At 41.4% G+C, this 23466-nt stretch overlaps 1 protein-coding gene across 3 annotated transcripts in view; it reads right to left on the reverse strand.

Annotated features, from left to right (window-relative positions):
• Positions 1-23466, reverse strand: part of dlgap1b (discs, large (Drosophila) homolog-associated protein 1b) — a 97711-nt gene that overhangs the window by 18353 nt on the left and 55892 nt on the right. For 2 of the 3 annotated variants that reach the window (XM_040044453.1, XM_040044455.1), the window contains exons 5-7: positions 18746-18923; positions 17962-18087; positions 16518-16773 (exon numbers count right to left, since the gene is read on the reverse strand). In XM_040044453.1, coding sequence (XP_039900387.1) covers positions 16518-16773; positions 17962-18087; positions 18746-18923 — 560 coding nt within the window. The remainder of the gene's footprint in view (positions 1-16517; positions 16774-17961; positions 18088-18745; positions 18924-23466) is intronic. The other variant, XM_040044454.1, reaches the window with a different exon arrangement.

Here is a 23466-nt window from a genome sequence, read left to right on the forward strand (position 1 = left end):
AAAAAAAAAAAAAAAAAAAAAAAGAAAGTCAAAACTTGATTCATAAAATGACCGGGCACAAAAAGTAAAAGGAAAGCTGGCTTGCTGTTTTTACAAGCGTTTGAGTTTACTCTTCCAGGAATGCCATGAAACATCAGTGTCGGGTGTTGTTTCACAGCACTGGGGTTTTTTCTCCTCGCATTCCTTCCCCCTTTCCCCCTCTTTGACGTTCTTTGTCCTGACCACTTGCACATGGAGGGGAAAGGAGACACTGGCGGCCTAATCCACTGCCAGAGGCACACTAAAGCCATCTGGGCCCAAAAAAACCAAACGTTTGGCCTTCTGTTTCTCCTATATGAGAGGAGAAACTGGGAGGTGGGGGTAGATGGAAAGTTAAGAGAGAGGAAGGGGAAAACGAAGGAAAAAGGAAGGCAGGAGGTACAAGAGAGGCTAAAGGGGGGATTTGGAACAAGAACCAGGCAACACTAGTGCAGTCTTTTGTGGTTTTCATTCCTGACCTTCTGACCCTATACATCCTGTTGACGGGGTCGGGGGGGCAGAACGAAAGATGAGATTGCCGCTATAGGCATCCATGTGCGCCCAAAAGGAATGTGAATGCAACGAGCATGAATCAGGACAAATATGAAAACCTATGAAGATGATACAGAGCTCTGGGTGTCTCTCTCAGGTGTGACTTTTCACACCCCTCTCTCCCTTCTTCCTGTGTGTTTACATGCACTCCCTGCTGAATCTTATGGGGGAGGAACAATGGTCTCTCCAGCATTCCCACTCTCCTGCTGAGAGCACCCGTTTGTCTCCTGCATTCCTTTTCCCATTCATCTCTTTCTCTCTCTTCCCTCCTGGAAAAAAACTCCTGCTACTTTTTTTTTTTTTTTACAAGGGGGAGGGTTCTGAGCATGTGTCTCAAAAATCTGAGTCAAATCAGTCCCCTTCGACACAGCCTCCCCCCTCCTCTTTCCTCTCTGTTTTACTTGGTTAGTGAAGCAGCAAAGCTTTAAGAAAGGGAGGCGAAAGAGGAGATGCATTCTTTCTCTCCCGCTTGCTGTCTCTCAGTATGCACCAGCGGTGAGTTGCGGCTTATTTTTAATGACTGGTAAAAAAAAAGAAAAGAAGGAGGGCTGGGTGTCTTCCCCGCCGGCCGCTTGCACACAGGCTCAGTTACTAAGGCATACACACACACACGCACACATTACTGTAGCTGAGTCTGGGACTTTCACAGAGAAGTCTTTAATTTGCACTGGGGCCTGGCCTCCCACACTGCACAGCCCAAACCACCCACTTACAGCCATGCACTCTTCCTCTGACTTACTCCAACATATTCTCTCCCCTCTCCAGAACAGTGAAAGCAACAAGAACTCTCAACCACATAATTTTGCTGTCAAATAAAGTAAAACCTTTCAACATTCTGTAAAGATAATATGGCAAAAAAACAACAACATGTTTTTCTGCTCTTCAAAAAAACTCCCATCTCCTTTGGAAGAGATTTAACTATATATCCCACTCCCTCTTATGTTTTCATTCCCTGAGGGGTTTAAGTTTGCAGGCCCTGCCCTGCCCAGCTTTAGCATTCAGGAGCCACGAGGATCATCCATAGTCAACACTAAGGAAATCCTTTCAGGGCTTTGCTTTTCCTTTGCCCCTGATGCCAAAACACAGACAGGAAGAGCAAAAATGGGGAGTGGGATAGTCCCTACCTGACAGTGGAGCCCCTATCCACCTGATCTAACACACCAAATGAGCGGTTTACTCTTTTTAAGTAATCCTCAAAGTAAAATAGTGAATTCCTCACATTAACAGGAAACTGTTGTATGTGCACTTTCTGCAGAGTGGAGACAGCAGGGGTGCATTGCCGCAGCCATTCTTTGTGTTTGCAGTAGCCCTGTCAACTCCTCCCCGCGCCCCTTTCTCATTTTCCCCCGCTCGCTTAACTTTGTTCCAAACCAATGGCAGGACGAGAGGAATGAATGACATTCTCTTTGCTTGTGTTTCCTGTGTCAAAAGCACCACTCTTCCTCCTTAAACGGCTATAATCAAAGCATTCCAAGCCGTAACAAGCAGGGACCAATTAAGTCGTAAGTAAATATAGACACCCAGCAGCCACCTAAAAAGCTTTAAGTCCTGCAGATTTATCCTATTCACTTTTATTCTGCTCCAGAGCATGTCGAGGCAGGAAATCACTGATGATTCAGGTCATGGAAACACATAATAATTAAACCTGATTGATGCTATGTTATAGCAAAGGGCCTGCAGATCCAACTTTTAATCAAAGGTTACTTACGATCACATTGCATCAGACCTTAGGTTGTGCATTATATGGGACAACCCTTATAAGTTGGTCCAGATTGCCAAATTGAACTGGCAAAACACTTCAAAGCAGGTGAAACTATGATGACATCTAGTGAAAGATTTCATATTGCATGTCTTTACTTTGCTACATCAGAATCACAAGAGCTGGATTTCCTTCAAATTGAATTTTCTTTTAGACATCTGACGGATAAAAAATTAGGAAGGAAGGTATACGGTCCAGCACATCGATGATACATTTAAAACAGAGCTGGAAAAGCTAGAAAAGCAGATCCACAGATGTAAAACTTTTGAACTAAATCTAATTCCTCTGGATTTATTTATCTTGTGACTAACACTCTTAAGCTGTCACTGTGAAAGAGATGCTCAGTGTTTTCCACTCAAGTCAGTGAAAGAGCGACAGTGCAAGTTCCCACTGGCTTGCATTCTCAGACAGTCGTGACAGGATGAAGTAATTACTGAGCGGCTGACACACCAGCATGGCTAGGATTTATCTTCTCCAGGAAGAGAGATAGCCAAATCACAGTTTACCCACATTGAGCTCCCAGTTTGGGCTTGATCCTGCAGCTGCAAATGGAGAAGCCACACACAAACACTTTGACACCGTCGCATGCGTACACACACCCTGATGCTCAAAAAAAACCCCATCGAGTTACAGCTGCCAACCGCAACTGAGAATGGCGTCTTTCTCCTTTTTATTCCACATGTGTGCTGCGCCTGTGCTAGTGTGTCACTACATGCCTTGACCCAGCCCTTGTTTCCTGTCAAACACACCTACTCGAACCATCAAAGCAAGTAGAATGACAGCATTATGCAGGTGTGTGTGTGTGTGTGCGTGTGTGTGAGAGAGAGAGAGGGTGCAGAAGAGAGAATCAGAGACAGATGACACCAGAGTACTGTTTAATTTACATCCCTCTTTGAATAATAATTCCACCTTAGAGGATGGCACCTTTGATCCACTGACACACAGGTGTAGTTCACATACAGAGGCGTAGGTTGCTAGCACAGGGCTTTATCTATCCCTATAATTAACGGCCAGAGCAGGATTCAGAGAATACTATATGTGTTTGTGCGTTACCGAGGAACAGGCATGGTTCGGAGGATTGATGGAGCTCAAAGGTGCATTCCTGTACAGCGTCCTCAGCAAACACTGTTTGATGTCAGTGTCTTGGAGGCATATATACATCAAGGATAGCATGAATGTCAGTCATCACTCAGGGGTACAGCAACTCTTATTGATGACTAATTCCTCTCTCCCAGTCCCTGTGTATGTTACACACACAGAAAAACACACCGGTAGCATTGATGAGGCAGAAACTCCACCAAAAATAATATCTGACAGTAATCTGAGAGGAGAACTTATGACTTGCCTCACATACACAACCTACTGTTGTGGTAAAACACCAAAAGGAATTATTCTACGAGTAGGAATTCAGCTCCCTCTAGTGGTGACCAGCTAGGACTGAAAGAATGATCATTTCATTAGAAACACTGCCCTGTGTTGTTTTTCTGTTTACAAGTAAGATAAAAATAAACAAAAATCAATTTTTATTTAATATCATCTACATATCAGCTTCATATATAAATTACATTTCAGAGAAATTACATTAAAATAATTAGCATAAACGTATTAGCCTGTTTTATGCAAAAGATCTTGCCATGTGCTCATATATTTTGTTTATTTCTATAAAAAGCTAAGTCATGGTAGAAAGTTCACAGTTTTTAAAAATTTGCCATTTGCGAGACATAATTTTGCAAAATCTTGAAAGTAGATGGTGTGCAAGACTTTGACTTTACTTGTTTAATGTTCCAGTTCAAAGATACAGAAGATGAGTTGCAGTTTTTTTCCTGTTTATTTGAAACTGGAATAATGTGAGTAATAAGAAAAAAACATATTTTTGAATGCTGATGTTCAAAAAGGCACCAAAAAAGCCTGCATCACTAACTAATACACATTCATTATTAAATACTGCATCATAAATCAGAGAGGTATAAACATCTTCTGTAACGCAAAGAGTTGTAAATAGCAGAGTAAAAATTATCTTGTGCAGCATTTTCAACTTTTTCCAAATAATTGGAGATTTTTTTTAAATGATAAAACATGGGTGAAAACATGCAGCTCTGCAGAGCTCCAATAGAGCTTCATGGCTTAGTGCTTAGCTGTTTTAATTAACAACATTTTCACCTGACCTCTTTATCTTTGTTCTTTAGTCTCATTTCATCTCTTCGAGTGGATTACCAGAAATCTGGAATTAACTTTAATCACAGTGCAGAGGAATCAGCAGGCTGATGAAAGGGGAAAAGTTGAAAGCGAGTTAAGAAAACCTCAGCAAGAACACCTAAAAGTGAAGGTTAATTCTGGCACATCGCATCCAAAGACATGTCAGTTGCTCTACTAAACAAATGCTGCAGGTGAATGACTCAGTAAATATTTAGTGAGGTCATAGCTTCTACTTTTTAATTTTCCTTGAGTGTACACATTCATCATGCAACCCCTCATTAAGTCTCTAACCCAAACTCAGTGCGGACTAATAATAGCTTCTCTGAGGACTGAATTGAAAGGTAAAAAAGGAGATAGAGAGAAAAAAAGAAAGCGTGACTGAATCTGTTAGTCACACAGATGCACACACCTGAGGCAGCTTTGTATCCAATACACTAAACCACTCCTAACTCTCCCAAACTCATAAAATAGAACAAGAGACTCATTGGCCACTTTGTTAGGTACACCTGTTCAACTGTTCATTAACAAAAATTTCTAATCAGCGAATCACATAGCAGCAACTCAGGCTTGTAGACATGCTCAACAAAAACTGCTTAAGTTCAAACTGAGAGTCAAAATCAAATCAAATCAAATCAAATCACTTTTATTGTCACATTATTGTCAGAATGGGACAGAAAGGTAATTTAAGGGATTTAGATCGTGGCATGGTTGCTGGTGCCAGACGATTTACAGAGTGGTCTTGTTTATGTCAGAGGAGAATGGACAGACTGCTTCAAGCTGATAGGAAGGTAACAATAACTCAAACAACCAAGGAATGCAGAAGAGCATCTCTAAACACACAACATGTCAAACCTCGAAGCTCATCTTAATCTTTAATGGGAGATTCCCATCATGAATGTGCAACCAACAAATCTGCAGCAGCAGCTTTGAACATACAGCTTGAAGCAATAAAGTATTGTGCCTATTCTCCAAGAGACATCCAGCATAAAACACATGGTATTATAGTGAGCTGTAGAGGAGCTGATAAAAACAAGAAAATGTGGTAGAGAAGCATTATCCTGTAACTCTGCTGTTTAAAGTTCACTTACTTTATGGGAACAATAAACTTGTATCACACTGCATCAGTTTAAATGGCAAAACATTTGAAGAACTGCCATTTAAAAACTTATAGTGGTGAAACATTTCCCAAGAGAAAATAATTTTCTGGGCAAATTTTGAGTTACTGCTGAAGACTTGGAACAATTGACTGAATAAAACCGATGGATAGAAATGATCCCTTTGGGTAAAGTTTGCACAAACCGTACAGAATGAGAGAAAAAAGCAATATTTGAGATAAGAAATAAAATCAAGAAGAGTGTAGCAGAGGTGTTGATTAAAACTAAAGTGGCAGAATAACTGTCACATCCAAGCTTAATATATAAATAAATATTAGCCTTTACTAACTCTTGAGTTATTTATGACCTGATAATCTGGTGTTCCTGTGATGAAGGCCTTTATGGATTATAATATGTCAGCAGGAGAATTCTCATTAGCTTATATTCAGGATGCCCTCTTTCACTTACATGATAGCAATATAATCTCACATGACCATGGCCTAGTTGAATCACTGGAGCCATGTGTGTAATGTACATGTGCATGTGTCCAGAGCATGTTGTGCTCAGGAGGGACACTGAGCCTCATCTGAAAATAGAACGGTGAAAGATGGTAGGTGAGCAGGCAGGCAGCATAGCTGGCAACCCTGTGCATGACTCACTCAAACACAGATGGTTGGAAAGAAACATGGGGCCACAGACTGCTCATCTGTCAAGCAGTGGGGACTTAGCAGCCCTCCATCTATCCTCCGAGGCCTTGGACTGGTAAGTAGCACCAGTGATATTCCTCACTGTGGGGCTCAGCATGGTTCTCCTATGCCCTCTGGATGCTCACTTGCACGCACAGAAGTCTGTCATGAACTCCTGAGCACCCCTAAAAATAACTATATTAATAGAAGTAATAACAGCGTATTTTAGTGTTATTTTCTGGAATTATCTTCATTTATTATATTTTCCCAACATGTCTATTAAAAACTGAGTGCAAACAGACTTTATGTCCAGTGTTGTTGATATCATGATATTACAGTGTGCTCACACAGAGGTTTTGCTGCTTCTGATGCAGGTTTGTCATTAATAGCTTAATAATAACTTTCGTTGCTGCGTCAGAAAAAGGATGCAGAGATAATCTCATGCCACAAATCAGTGATGCAGATTCAAAACACGCTTTAACTGAAATATAGCCAAAGTTCAAGCTGTTGTGATGATGCAGTGACATTGCGGTGTCCTAGCCCAGGAGCTGGTGTTAAAAATGTTTGTTCCTGTTCTGGTAGAATTAGGCTTCTGTGTTTGTTTACAGCACAGCTCCAGATCCAGGTGACAACAAGTTAAAAGAATGCCACTACACTGATGTGATGGACTACAAATCTATTCTCCACTTGTGAAATAGGGGTACATGACGCTCTGTGCTGAGACTGCATAATAAAAGGGAGGCTTTGTATGAATTCATGAACTTTAATATAAAACAACTCTATTACCAGTTTGCTTCGTGTACATGTCTGTGGAGTGGCAGGTTGGTTTTCCTATGTCTGTACTGAATAATGCTACTTTAAGTGCTTGATGATTTGGTGAACTGCCTCTATGTGATCGAGATATAATGTTGTGCATGTTTCTACAACAAACACTTATTAAACTTCTTTATCGACTGGGACTTTGCCTTGAGTTTTATAGCTAAAGGCTCCACCCTAAAACCAGTGCATTATATTGAAATTTCTGATTTTCACTCTGATTTACTGAAAGACACTACAATAGGTCGTATAACTAATTAGGTTGCCTTTGAGGGATACATTTTAATGTGTATCCAATTGAATTGAGGTTTGCAAATGTGAAAAGGGCTGATTACATTTGCAAACAGCATATTCCATTAATATTAACTACAAAGCACTGCATGCATCTCATTAAGATCGGGAGTTGAGCCCCCCCTAAAAATGTGAACTTAGAATCGCCCCTGGTCTGACCTAAATAACTAGACCTTGCAGATGACTGTGTTGTGATGCTGTGCCAGGGCTTACTCTGCGCCATTCAGGCCACACCTGTTCCCAGCCCCCCACCCAGCCCAATCAGACATATACCAAAATAAACCAGGAGCTGGAACACGATCAACATTTCTGGGCTTTTATGAGCGGAGGCTGAAGGCATGTAACTCATGGCTAATCTCACAGGGGAGATGTTCAAATGGAGTTCAGTTTGGAGGGAAAGTAGCTGCAGAGGGCCTGAAAGTTAATTTAACAGCATTTTACACAGATGACTCAGCAGAAACTGTTAAAACTTTTGGATTTCAGTTGATTTTATAAGGTTTAAAAATACCACGGAAGGTAAGAATGTACTTTCTTAAAATTATTATTAAAATTGCATCACTTAATTTTATTCGCCATTAACATTAAATGAAGCACTTTGGTCATCGTTATATTTTATTGTTTGTTTGTTTTTTTTAAGTCATTTCATTAGAAGCATGAATAAGCAGAAAGAACGGGATGGGCACGGATGATCTCAGTGCAAAGAGTGTCACAATAAAATTTCCGCTCTGGACCTTCACAGTAAAACGCCACTGACGCACTTTAAAATTAAAAAAGTATAACTTCCTGTATGTGACAGGTAGGTTTTACGTACATTATTTCTACTGTGGACACCACTTCGACCCTTTAAATATCTTTACCCGAATTATTCAAATAGTCTAACACAATTTCAGCGCGTTACGGGTTCACATTTCGCTGCACATGCTTTTATTTTGAAGGTGCCATCGCTCATCTTCCCCGCTTCTTGCCGCAGCTCGCCTTCGGTCTCACCTCGCTCGCAAACGACAGACAAACACAACAACAGTTTGTACTCACAAAGGTGTATCCAGTAGTCACACATGGCCACCAGCGCGCTGTACAAACACTGAAGTAACGGCATGTGAAGGGTCAATCGGCAGAACTGTGCTGAGATGAATCTTCTCTCCCGGTTTTCCTCTTTCACTCTGACGATATTGGATCTTCTGTCAGGATGTAGACGCGCCTTGATTTCGCCCCCTCCGCCCCGTGCAAGCAAACTTAATAAGTCATTCAAGGGTGGGACAGTCCCGCGTACGGTCACAGTGAAAACTGTACGCTAATAAAAATCTCCCCTCTCTCTTCATAAATCCCCCTGTTGCTCAGGGATTTACTCAGATATTCAAATACGTATCGCGTTTTAAATCCTAAATTGGCACCACTATTGCTTCATTTTTAACTTGTACATATGTCGCATAACTTATCTGTACGACAACTGCTCATAAAGTATCGAGCCACTCATCTTTTTATATTTTGCCAGGAAAACTGAATATAGTTTGACTCACTTAAAGAAAATACAGCATGAGGCAAAAAAGAGTTTGTACAATTCCAATTTGCTTTAAAGTCAATGTTTGGTGTGACCACTTTTGTTCTTCAACACAGCCTGAACTCTCTTAGGCAAGCTTTCTTCTCATCTCTTTAAGTAATTTTCAGGAATAGTTCTCCAGGCTTCTTGAAGGACATTCAAACCCCACACTACTTCAGTAATGTTGATGTCCCTGTGACTGATAGCGTCCCATTGTCTGTTTTTCTATTCAGGTATGCTTTTACTGCCTTGGCACTGTGTTTGGATCACTGCCATGCTGAAAAATTAAGCCATTGCCAATCAGACGCTTTTGAGACAGTAGCTGCATAAACTGAAGGGCCAGATGCATCTGTCAGGTCCTGTGTCACATTTTTGATGCATCCTGCCCCCACCACTGGGTTTCTAATTTGTTTTTATACCTGCCTATTCTTCTTTTGTTCTCCACTTCTCCACTTCCCTCAAAATTTCTAAGGACGCACTGCACACCATGCCAAGATATGCCACGCGTCTGACTAATAGCTCACCCTACACCTTAAAAAAGCAAAATAAACCCAAACTATTTTAAATCTGTCAAACTGTGTTACTGTGACGGGCTACTAGTAACAAACGTCCTAGATATACAGTTTAAAATGGGTTGTCTGTTATGTGCACACACAGCACTGATTCAGCCCTTGAGTTAGTTGCCTATTTTATGCTTAAATGGTTCATAGTTCAGTGTTAAGGGCATAGCATACAAACACACATAAAGCATTCCTCTGAAAACGGTCAGGTATGAGGAATAAACCAAAAATGAGTGAAAAATCAGCCCATGTCCAAATAAAAACCTTGAAAGGCCTTCAGAAAGCCCGGAGCGCTGGAGCGCTTGAGAAAAAAATTACAAAAAAATAAAAATAAATAAATCATCACCTTGGAAGCGAAACAAAAAGAAATTGGGGATGGCTCAAGACTTTTCCACAGTACTGTACATATATATATAAAACAACTATTGTTTTTTCTTAAAACAGTTATCTTTTATCCACTTACACTTCCCTTTTTTCTTCTTTTTAAAATAGTAATATGTTTGGAGATTTAATCCCTAAACCACAGGAGATCCCTTAAAATGTGGAAATACTTAGAATATGTACAATAGCCAGACAATATAGTCATGCTCCTACTGCAAGCCAATTAGAAGTCTTCTCATTCTAGCTATCCTCATATGAGATGGTGTGCCAAAAGTTGAGAACTTTACCTCTTTTGACAACCAAATTTGAAAGCAACACCACTGACATCCCTATATATACACACAACTGGAGTTCCTTTAATGTGAAAACTTGAAAGCACAAAAATAGCCAAACAGAGGATGTGATTCATAAACTCAGTGTGATGACTGCCACCTTGTGGTTTAATAATAAAAAAGTGTCCCTTTGCACTAAGCTGTTCCTAAACCCAAGTGGCAGCAATTTTATTGGAGGGTTAGCCTTTGTTATTGCACACAGTTCCTATGGGGGTTGTGGGATTGTTGAAGTTTTGATCTTCTTGTATGCAGATTATATAAAATACAATCTTTTTTTCTCCCCAACATCTGTCTGTATCTAATCCCTTTCATTTTATATTGAAAATGAACTTGCAGAATTGGCCACCAGTCAGAATACATGGCAACGACACAATAAAAAAATAAGTTGATTGCCCTACATTTTCAGTCCTGACCTTGCTCTGATCTCATCACTCATCAACGGACACAACCGGCAAGCAGATGGCCAAATCCACAGTAACTGACTACCGCAGCCTGAAGCTGAGAAAACCTACTCTGTGGTCATTGTTCATGCGACTGATGGATCTGTCAAACTTAATGCTGCCACAAAGGCCTTTCACCTGTACTCCTCCTTAAACGCACCTTGAGAGAGAAAAAAAAACAAAACATAGGAGGACACACAGAGAGAGCCCAAAGTGGCATTTTTCTTCCCTTTTATAGCATATGAGTCACCCTGACATATGACACACAAAATTCTGCCTTGCTCTGGGATATTTGCGTGGGCTGGTGGAGGTGTGAGGGGAAATCTGGCCCAATGCTTGGCTTGATCTTGATTCGGCCAGACTTCAGCGGTCTGTATCCCAGCCATATATATTTAGCACATCTAGAGATATTTATTCGCACAAGCTCTCTCAGAACAGAGCTCCTGGAAAAAAGCCAGTGATTGTTTTTAATTGGGTCAAGCTGTCTTGTAGTTATTCATCCGCCCACTCACGGAGCTTCTGAAGGAAGAAAGAGCAGAGGTGTGGTGCTGTGTTTCACTGAGCCCCTGGGGGCAGTGTTGTACAGGATTTATCTCAGCCTGCAGTTCTCTACTGTAAGGCAGAGTTTGGAATACACATGCAGGGCTAGTGATTTCGACAGAGTAAAGCCCGAAAACATCGCAGTAAGTTTAGTGTTCCACACTCAGACCAGTATGTTGAGTGTTTTTAAACATAGAAAACCAAATGTGGGAAAATGCTGCTGTCTGTAACTAATAGGAAATACCAAAACCAACAAGGTTTCTGTCATTGCCTCTGGTGACACCTTTCCACTAACTCCTACTGTGATTAACTGCCACTACAGTAAGAGCGCAGATGTTATTATATTCTAATCTCCCAGAAATCCCTCATACCCATTGGTATTAGATATTTGGAAATTACAAATATTTACTACTGATGAAAAAATTATGTTTTTAATTAATTTATGTTTATTAATAAGATTTAAAAAAAAATAAAAATAAAACCAATAAGCATATTTCCTCAAGCATTAAACCTTTTCTTACAGGAAATAAGATTCCCTGTCATTTATACTGTGCTTTTTATGAGATCCCCTATTGACTTTTGGTGCAAATACCAAATTTACAGAGGTTTTCTTAGCAGAATCTATTAGATATTTGATCTGGTTACAAGAAGTTAGCCTACACTTACTCCCAGCAAGACCACATTTGGTGTGCAAAGGTCGTTAGAAAGTGGTAGAGAAGTAATTAAGAACAAACCTAATCAAATGAGAAAATTCTTAATCCTTTCTCAGTTTATGTGCTGCATTTTTTTTAAATGCAGCACATAAAGCAACTCAGCCGTTCTTAATATAAAGGTTTAGCAACTAAACCTTTATATTAATTTGCATGTTTAATTATTCTTTTGTCTTTTACTTACACTACAACATTTTTTAACAAAAGCGGCCAATCTAAACTACAGCTATATATGACAAGTATTTTATTAGTATTAATTTTTTTAAATTGCTCTTGTGCAGTGCAAGCAGATAGAAAAAGTATGCTAGAAGCTGCATAAGAGAACTAAACGAAGAGGTTGTTTTCTGTTGAGTGTTCGCAAGACCATTGGCAATATGGAACACAAGCATGCCTTAAGGAATGCTTTATTCAGCACAATGCCTCTGGTAGGGGCTGTAAAAAATTCACAGCCATTAAATCAAATATTGTCCTATAACTGATTACATGAAGCTAGGGCGTGAATACCTTTTTCTTTTCTTTTTTTAAACCAAATCCTTTGGCACCTCTGAAAAATAGACGCTGGGAAATGTGAGGTTGGATAAATGACAGTAGGTCAGCAAGCATGGGAAACAAGGGGGAGAGAAAGAGAAACTATAAGAAGCTATGGCAAAATTCCCAGACTTAAGATATGCATGTATACGGTTTCTAATACAAGGTCATTTATTCTTCCTGAAGAAGTGCCACAACAGGTTGATTTTCCCACACACCTAGCTTCGCTTGTATAAAGGAAGCGGCTCTAGCTGTTGAGCAAGAAGGCAAGTGAGGACAAGACAAAGCAGGGGTGAGGAGGTGATGAATATGTTAACTGGAGATGACGTGGGGGTGAAGGAGCCAGGGCTTAAAGGCAGTAAAATCCTCACATTAACCGATTGCTATGGATTTTCCGAAGCTTTAGAAAGAGGATCTGCTCCAGATTTTGTTAAACCGATCCAAAGGACCTGATGTCTTGGCCAACGTGTCTGTTCGAGGCAATAGCAGTATGTCTGCGTTAGTGAGTTTGCAGGTTAATGTGTGTGTGTGCGTGTATGTGCCAGTTTAAGCGGGCACGGACGCAGGCAACAGCAGCCACAGCTACTTCACGTTCAAAGAGAAGAGATCAAAGGACGACCCTTTACTTCGGTCTCCTTCCTCGGGATTAAAAAGATCATCAATAATAATGGGCTGGAGCAGTGCAGTGGGCAAACCGGAGAGAAGCATGAGCGGAAGCTGATAGGGCTCTTGCCTGCTGTGTGTCTGTGCGTGTGTGTGTGATATTTTGGCTTTTTGCCGTGGGGACAAGTGGGAGCTGAAAACCATAAGTGCGGGCTGTTTTTCTGGAACCGGTGCTTGAACCAGCCTTCAGAAACATCATGCAATATTCACCACAACAACGTCTTCATTTCTCGCTTTGGGCTCCCAGACGATTTCCTGTGAAATGTATTAATGTGCGTGTGTTTGCTCGTGTGAGCGTTCACATCGTGAAACAACAGAAATAAACTAAACTGTAAAAGCTGTGAAAGTTTGCTTAGGAGGACGTCACTGTGCCGACAGTTATATGTTCTTTATAGCCTACTATGTGAGAGCTGAGAGAGAGAGCGAGAGACTGCAAATGTCAAATGTCTGTTATGAATATGAAATTATAAAATGCATATTGTTTGCTGTATTTTCCCGTGGGTAAAGGGTACTTTGAGTACTGAGTGCTGTAAATTGCTAGCCTACAATAATTTTACAGCAAATCCCCATTATGTGCACATGTTACCTACATTAATATGGACAGGAGGCAATGTTTACAGCTACCGCACATGCTGCCTTTGACGGCTGAAACACATTCTAGCCTTTTGATTGTTTCTAATCCCAAACAGCACCAAATGTTGAGATTTCCAGTTCATTTCCAAAAACAGCAGTTAGAAAGAAATTTATAATATCCTTCAATAGTTGGGAAGAAAAACAGAAATCTTCGTAGCCTCTGTAAAATCTAATTATCAGGTTTTTAAGGAGTGTTAAGATGTGGAGGGTGTTGTTTCAGTGGTTCGAAACCATCTGCCATCCCTGTACTTTACACACTGCATTAGGAGAACAACTCCTACCTAACTTTAACCAGATGATCACATTAAAAAAGTCATCCATTCAAAATGCAGACACATAGAGACTTTTCCCTCCTCTCTCCAGTCTCCATCTCTTCTCCATCCATCCATCTTCATCCGCTTATCCGAGGTCGGGTCGCGGGGGTAGCAGCCTAAGCAAAGAGGTCCAGACCTCCCTCTCCCCAGCCACCTCCTCCAGCTTGTCCGGGGGAATACCAAGGCGTTCCCAGGCCAGCCGAGAGATATAATCTCTCCAGCGTGTCCTGGGTCTGCCCCGGGGCCTCCTCCCGGTGGGACATGCCTGGAACACCTCGCCCAGGAGGCGCCCAGGGGGCATCCTTGCCAGATGCCCGAACCACCTCAGCTGGCTCCTTTCGATGTGGAGCAGCAGCTGCTCTACTCTGAGCCCCTCCCGGATGGCCGAACTTCTCACCCTATCTCTAAGGGAGAGGCCAGCCACCCTTCGGAGGAAGCTCATTTCCGCCGCTTGTATCCGCGATCTCGTTCTTTCGGTCACTACCCACAGCTCGTGGCCATAGGTGAGGGTAGGGACGTAGATCGACCGGTAAATTGAGAGCTTCGCTTTTACACTCAGCTCCCTCTTCACCACGACTGACCGGTGCAGCGTCCGCATTACTGTAGCCGCAGCCCCAATCCGTCTGTCGATCTCCGGCTCCCTCCATCTCTTCTTTTACTCTTAATCGCGGTCTCGCCCCAGTGGGAGACAAAGGAGAGGTTGAGATAATTAATTACAGTGACTGATGAATTTGTGGTGAAAATCTGAGGTGACGAAGTGTACAGTAGTATAGTTATGACAGTAATCTGAAGCAATCCCCTACCTTTAGTACCAATCACAGTTAAATGCTTTCCACATCACCTTGTAATATATCACTGTTCTAATGTCCCATGTTGCGTGCTTAAATCTTAGTTGCAACTGATTTTGAGATACCAGGAGGTCGGTGGGAAATAAAGGGTCAAGGGTAACAAGAGGTCGACAAAGTACGACACAAACCCGAGACAGAATATTGCCGTCAACTGGAAGGAGTTGTGTTATGTTGCCTCATCAGTACCATACACCGGGCTATTATCTCATCTTTGAAATTCCAAAAAATAAAATATCTGTCCATCATCTGTCCAACTAAGGCATCACAAGGATGCTCATTAAAATGTCAACAGCTATGAGGCAACCGCTTCTAAAATATGTGCTACAGCAAAGAAATCTCTGCTTAGTCACCAGTCACCTGACAAATGTTTAAAGGTGTTGCCTTTGTGTTACAGATCAAGAGCGAGCCCTGCAAGCCATGTGTGAGACAGCCAGAGAAATAGAGACTTCCTGTACCACGTGTAGCAGCTGTCTAGGATGAAAACCCCATTTTAGTCCCTACAACACTTCACCTGATAGATGATCTTCATTATCTCTTCCTTCCTCCGAGGAGGGAGCTTTGAATGTCTTCCTCTTATCACTCTCTCCGTTTTATAGATCAATAAGTACTACCAAACAACAGAACAATCAAATGAATCCTCCATTGCCTTTAATTGCATTCCTAACTTGGCCTCTTCTTTGATATATAATCATAGAAACAGTGGGGTGCAAATTCATATTTTGTCTAATTTCACTAACTGGAGCAGGAAATGATAGTCTGCAAAGACGTCAGTTGGAGCAGTTTTTAAAGAGCCTTAAATAAATGTTTGCTCAGAGTCAGTAGTAAGCCCTTTTAATTCACTGAACAAGTTTTGCAATTCTTCCAATTTGCAGTTAATGTGTTTAATTAGCTGGCTGTAACCTTTGTCAACCTGGTTTGGGGAAAGGCTGTCTTTTAATTGGCATAATTAAATAATAATGAAAGCGAACACCAATGTGCGTCAGGCTATGGTGACTCAACGTGCACCGTGTAAGGGAATGACGTTTGGATTTGCAGCGGGAAGCATAGAAGCACCCAGTGCTGGATGCCAGCACCACTCAGCATCAATACTGCATGCAGTAATGCTGGAAAACTAAGCACTCCAGACCATGAGGCACACAAGAGGGCTAAAATAAGATCCAGCAGTCAGTGAGCTTTACAGCTCAAATAAGCTCTTATGCGAGAAAAAAAAAAAAAAACAGTCCGGCATTCATCTTATTGTATCAGAGAAGAAAACTGGGTCAGATGGATAATAATATAGAGGGTCTGGGTCTGTGTTTGCAAAGTGAAACTAGTCTGCAGCTGGCTAACCGAGTCAGCTCTTTTTTATGGAAATAACCAAGACTGGGTTTCTGCAGAAGAGGGAAAGAAAGGAGAAGATTTGACTTGATGACCATCAATCATGTGTGTATTGCGTGTTTATGGATAAACTTTCCAGTGAAGTAAGCAAGTAAAGTGCAGTATTAAGATATTCATTCAGAAATCAGAGTGCATCCATAAAATATACTTTCTAAACTCATATGAATTTATAATAGGTTATGTATGTTCACTCAGTCATGAGCACATGAGTATGCATGCTTTAAGCACATGTTCCCACCCACCTGTGCTGCTCTGGATGGTTCTAACAGTGGTGGTGGTGCGTGGGGGTGAGTTGGTCCTCCTGCTTCCCGCTGTGACGCTCCCCTCTTCCTCTTCCTGTGAGCAGCCTTTCTCGATGGCACGCACGTAGCTGTGGCTCCGCATACGGAAACACCCGGGCATGGGCAGGTCTAGGGCATCCACTGCTTGTGACTCCATCTCACTGAACACTGACTCACACACCGCCTCGATCTGCCCATTCACCTCCACCTCGCTCACCTGTGGAGGAGGGGAAAACAGACAGACATACATACAGTATGTGCACACAAACATCCACACAGAGGAAAAAGAGAACACCTTGAAAAATAACAATGCACAGGTGCGTACCAGCACAGTGTAAGAGAAAGGTGAATGGACAATATGTTACAGTAGCAAAAGCCAGAGAAACATCTTTTAGTGCTGCAAGAATTGTTGTTACTGTACTACTCTACTGCTCAAAGCTTCACCAGGCAGGAGTTTTATATACAAACACAGTTAAAGTGCAAATTGGGTGCTGCAACATAACATTGGGGTTTCAGCGTTACCCATAATTTATGGCAGGCAGATTCACCACATTTGGTCAAAAGAAAAGAGAAAAAAAAAAAATTTGTTTTGTATAAATGCATCTCTGCCAAGGAGAAATAATAAAAACCGCAAAAGTACTTTTAACAAAACATTTTTCAAATCTTTTGACTGAAATCCAGCCATCGAAATATTTGCTTGCAGTGAATTATGTTCTACAACTCTGTGCCTTTTGGTAATGCATCATACACTATTCAAGCTTTTTTTTTAGCACATCAAATCACAGAATTTCCATGTCAGTGCAGAGTACAGCAATTCATTTTTGTCACTGCTTTTACCTCCACGCCGTCTTATGAAGCTTTAAGCCATTTATAGGAATTTACATATAGCCCACTTAAAATAGAAATACATTGGAGAAAAATAAAAGACTATCCAAGGGGTGCAGAGGGGGAAGAATCCCTGTAGGATAAAACTTCAAAGGGCCATACAACACAGTGAAATACTACGCGTGTTATTAAAGGTGAGAATGGGAAGTGTCAAAGCTAAGACTACTGGGATTTGAAATGTGACTCAAGGACATCTAATTACACCTACATCATTAGCTAGTGCAGCTTCAAAACAGGCTCTAAAGCAAACACAACTCAGAAAACTTGCGACAGACTTGCAAGATGGGTGTGTGGGACAGACTGGGTTATGTGAGGGCAGATAATAGGATAGTTCCCAGGATATCTTCACAGGGAGTGACACAAAAGAAAGAAGCAGGACTTGGTAAGCAGAGTGTAGAGTCAGAGGTGTAAGTGCACATTTGTAGAGTTGGGAATCAGGAAGGTTTGTGGACCTTGATTCAGTCTATTGACACCAGCTGACACTAGATGCAAACAGTGAAATAGAGAACCTAAGCAGCACCTTTATTCTTTTTGTTGATGCCAGGTCCAGTGTGACATTCTCTTCTTGGCCTGCTCCATGCCAGGACTTGAAGGGATGTCTCAGGGGTCCATCATTCAGATGGTGAGGCAAACTGTTGCCCCTGGGCTTTAGAGGGGAGTACATATTCCCATTACCCCAGGCAAAAAGATAACCTAAGTTCCCCTGTCATTACAAATAATGCAATGTATCAAGCACTGCTCAAAATCCCAAATGACTAACATCTTATTTTGCAGCTGGCAATACATTAACAGACCTCCACCAGGCTAGTGTGTGTCTTGTTTCCTGGCCAATTCTTCAGTATGTTCAATAACTGTCACATCACCTCAAATGCCCGTTATTATTTGGAACCTATCCGACTTTGAATTATTCATAAAAATCACATTGCTGCATGTTAAATGAGTAGAACAGCTTAAGCTTGTCATTTTGGTTCGCAAAATATGCTGATGCAGAAAGAGCGTATTATGGCAAAAGAGGGAACTGAGGGAGGTCTGCATCCCCTCCTGTTTAATTAGCCAATCTGAAAATATCGGTATCATCTGAGCTCCAGAAAACAGCATGCACACGTACACACTAATTAGGAGATTGGGGTTTTTTATATTTTTTTCATAATTTGCCGGATGGTGACCTGATTGCTAATTTAGGTCTTAGAATGGCTACCGATGGGATTTCCTCCCACTGCACAGCCTTATCGGATGTAACAGTAGAGGTACGAGGGCCGTAGAGGCTAACAAAAAACAGGCATGGGAGCCAGAGTGCCACCAACCTGGCTGATGGTGCTCATTGCTCTCATGTAGCTCTCGTTTCGGGAGCGGAATTTAGGCGAAGCCAGCAGCCCTGCTGGGTCCAAGCTGTCCAGACTCCTATTGATGGAAACCTCACTCACCGCCCGCAGATAGCTGTGACTCCGGATCTGCAGTTTGGGTGAGTGCTCTGTGGAAATCCTGCCATAAGGGAGGGAAAGAAAGAAAAAAGGAAGGGGTAAAAAACAAACAAAAAAAAGTCAAAACAGGAAAAGCAAGAGATTAGTAAAAAGGTGAAAAACCAAGGATGATAAAGGCAGAAAAAGAGCAGAGGTAAAGAGGGGGCGATGAAAAGAATGCAAGAGAAGGCAATTTCAAGTACTTGGAAGTGTGTGAACCGAAAGATATGGATCAATCCACAATTGCTTCAGGACACACCATTATCTAATCAAACAGCGTAGTTCTATTGAGAACCGCTCACAGTAGCTTAGATAGTTTGTCCTTGAAGCTCCTTGTAAGCACTTTCTAAAACGCTTAATCATGAGAACTCTTGTATATAGAGATATGAACGTCTGTTTCTGTATGCCTGTGAGGTATACTTAATTTAGAGACTGTGAAATAAAAACACAGAAATATATTTGATACACATCCTGTATGAAAGGTATGAATAGATGTCTCATTAATTGTCACCTGCTTTCAGCCTGATTGCTTAGCATGCTTCACATCTATGTGCACGTGTGCATTTGCGTACCCGCAAAAAAGGGTGCTTGCTGTTTAGGTTAAATAGCAATTGGATGCAAGTTAAACAACGAATTAATCACAGCAAATAAAACCTAAAAAGCAGACTCACTTCATTCTTGAGGAACATGGCGGTCTACTAAACCAAGTGAGGAAAGAATACATCACAGATTATATATAAATTCTCAAATTAACGGTGAGAGCCACGTCTTTTTGTAGCCTCTCTTATTCCACACACATATAAGAGCATCCGCGTATAGATACTTTGCTTGTACAACTCTTAGTCTCTGCCTTCATGTCAGGTCAGCTTTAATTATGCATTTCTGCCTTAAAATAGTGCGCGGTTACCACAGCAAAGCAAACTAGATTACTCATTCTTGGATGGAAGATTGGAAAGGCGAGGTGAAGTGGAAGAACAGATAAACTACTGAGATAAGAATAAGTGTGCCGAATGGACAGTTATTAATTTTAAAACATGTCTCCATTTAGCCTGACTGTCCTCCTGGCTCTTTAATATTGAGAATAATATACTAGAAGCTACTCCACAGACACAGAAAAATTCATGAGTTAGTCATGCTGCTGCTTTGTTTGATCAAGACAATTGATCCTTTTGAGGTCTTCCATCAATGTTTTCTAATAGTTCCACTGTATTTTTAAGGAAAATCATTTTTTCCACCAGATGACAGGAAAAGAGGAATCTGGTGTATCTGAATCACCAAATAATTTTTTGAGCCAAATGTCATGTTTTATTATATCTTAAGTATTATTAAAGCTAAATGAATTTGATTGAGAAAACAAACTCAACACAGCTATATCATGCCTGGGAGTAACATATAGTGGTAATGGGTGATCTCAGAACCGAACAGAGAACTCATAGACAGAGTCAATTAAACAGCAACTATCACGACAACCAAGTCCATCCTTGGGATGTACCATCGACAGATAGAGGAACTGGCTGACATAAAGAAATCCTTCCAATAGCTACAAAAGGCCAGGTTAAAAAACAGCACAAGCCTTGAGCACCAGATCCATAGAAGCAGGAGTCTACTGAAACTGACAGAATCCAAGTTGCAGAGTGTATAAAAGCACCCAAGAGACTATCCAACACATAGTAGCAGGATCTAAGATCCAAGCTGGGACAGCATAGACTAACAGGCCCAACCAAGAGGCTGGGATAGTGTACAGGAAAATATGCACATGGACTAGGAATCCCCAAGTCCTGATGGGAGATGCCACGAAAGGTGGTTGAGAACAACAGAGCTAAAGTCCTGTGGTACAGACAAGCAGTAGCTGCTAAATCAGCCAGGCATAGTGGTGGTTTCCAAGGAGCAGAAGACCAGAGTTGTGATAGATGTGCTAATCCCAGCAGACAGCAACAAGTACCAGGGACTGAAAAAAACAACTGGAGCAGATGTGTAAGTCCAAAGTGTTTCCAGTGGTAACAGATGCATTAGGAGCCGTGACCAGAAAGCAGGCAGATTCCAGGCACAACATCGGAGATCTCTGTCCGGAAGAGAAAGTAGCTGATAAAGAAATCCTACCAATGGCTGGTCAAAGCTGGACTTAAAGACAGCACAGAGGCACTAATCATGGTTGTGGGGGCTATGGCCCCTAAGGCAATCCAACACGTAACAGCAGAGTGCAAGATTCTGGCAGGCAGGGCATACATCTGTGCTGAGTATGCCCTTTATCTTTAGGTCAAAATAGGATGGGTATAGTGGTCCCCATGGTAATCCGAGCACTTGGAGCAGTGACCCCCAAACTGGGCAGGTGGCTCCAGGAGAGCCCAGGAATGACATCTGAGATCTCTGTCCTGAACAGTACACAGCAAAGATACTGTGCAGCACCCTCAAGCTTCCAGGTCATTTGAATGATTGCTCCATATGATGCATGATAGACTGTTTCAGAGATATTCGAATAACTATCAAATTAAACAACCCATGCACTCCACATGAACACCTGATACTGCCACTACTATCAGAACTCCAACTTTCAAATCAATCAGTTTCCTAATCAAGCATTATGGTGGTTATTTGATTAATTTTAGATATTTTTAAGGAAAAGAAAAAGTCTAAACTTTGGCAATGGTTAAAAGATCATAGCCTGTAGTTTACAGGAGAAAAACAACAATCTCCCATGTTACAGTCAGGCGATTTAACCTTCAACACTAACATACACAACCTCTGTTGCTTCTGAAGAGACTTTTCAGGCTTTTAATTTTGATCTCTTTCCCAAAATTTCCGACCAGTCTGTGTAATTCATGGTTCCAGTGAAAATGTGACAAAACAATTCAAAAAATGTTACACAGAGTAAATATAAAGTTTGTACTCCTGTCTATGTTCCACTGTACCTATACTTCCCCATGCAGCACTGCCTACAGTACTGCAATGGTTCACTTGATTATAGAATTGAAACGGTACATATTCTAAAACCAATAAAGCGAAACTGGTGTGACTCATTCATATCAGCCACCTTGTGTCTTTGGCTGTGGGTGATTCACAGAGGAATCAAGTCAAGGAAGAATCTACCCACATCATTTTTCTATCCACATCTCCTCTTGATTTCCCTGTGGGGCTGATTATAGAACCAATGATGTCTATTGTGGCCACTTAAATTGCAGACCCAGCCAGTAATCAGGACCAGTTAAGGATTGGGGGGAGTTTAGCATATTGCAAGCTGTTCCACTATGAAACAAGTGACATAAATGAAGACATTACATCAGGAATCTGTCTGTCGTCTGCCGATTTCCTCCACATTTCTCGTTCTTTTCTCATAATTCTACATAATTCTTCTTTTCTGTTTTTCATCTTCACATCATGTCTTTTTTTGCGTTTTGCTTCAAATGTTTTTTTTCCTCAACCAGTTCCCCCTGCCTCTCCGCGTGACAAGATTTCTCAGTCTAACTGCTTTTACCTTCTCCGCTTTCATCCTTCCCTTGCTTTCCCCTCTTAGTATATCTAAATAAAGAGCCTAAACACGGTGGTTGGAGGGATGGAAGGGTGTGTCTTAGAGACACACAGTAAACATGATAAAATCTAGGCCACAAATAAATGTTTATGGAAAAAAGAAAGCTTGGAGTTTGTGAGTGAGCAAAACAAGAAAGGATGTAATTTTCTCCTGAGCTTGTTGTTGTTTGTCAGAAATAATCCCAACCATTCATATACACTCTTTATCTGCATGCCTTGTGTTTTAATAAAGGAGGAGGTTGCAATTGGACGAGAATTAGCAAATTTCACAACTTCTTAGGAGCAATTCCCAGCTAGTCAAGGACACAATGGCCACAGAATGAGCTCGAAAACATATGGAACAACAAAGCTGATTATTAAATCATTGCAGAGTGTAACAGACTTGTGCCAGCTCCCAAAAGCACCATGTGAAAACAAGATGTCAGCTGCTCCCGCCTCATTCTCTATCTCCAATGTGCAGCACTGCAGTTTGGTTTGTTCCATTGGGTTCCATCAGATGATGATGGCGTTCCCGGGGCCAAATTCAAGTCATTAGTAGGCCCCAAGCTGTGCCACTTGCACTTATGTAAGGGTAAGTGTGTGTGTGTGTGTGTGTGTGTGTGTGTGTGTGTGTGTGTGTGTGTGTGTGTGTGTGTGTGTGTGTGTGTGTGTGTGTGTGTGTGAAACCAGTAACAATGACGGAGCACCCACTGGTGTTCTTCTCATCTCTGTGTATTACACAGCTAATCAGTCACAGCCTCGTGCAGCGCCATCAGACTGTCCTCAGTTCTTTAACTGTTTCAGTGCAGTATGACGTAAGATATCTCCAACGGTCAGATCATGTGTTGTTATACAGAGTGGTGGTATAAAGAAAGGACACCATCAAAAAACAGCAACAGCAATTACATCCTTTCATTATTTATTTCATAAAAACTAAAGTGATAATGCAGAAACAGTGTGTGAAAAGCCAAGCACACTCCTTCTATTGGAATTAAGAGGGAAAGCATCAGCCACATGTTGCTAATCAAATGCAACTGATTGTAGGCAAGTGTGAGCACCTC

The sequence above is a fragment of the Simochromis diagramma genome, unplaced genomic scaffold (genome assembly GCF_900408965.1).
Source record: "Simochromis diagramma unplaced genomic scaffold, fSimDia1.1 OVJJ01000602.1, whole genome shotgun sequence".
NCBI classification, from domain to species: Eukaryota; Metazoa; Chordata; class Actinopteri; order Cichliformes; family Cichlidae; genus Simochromis; species Simochromis diagramma.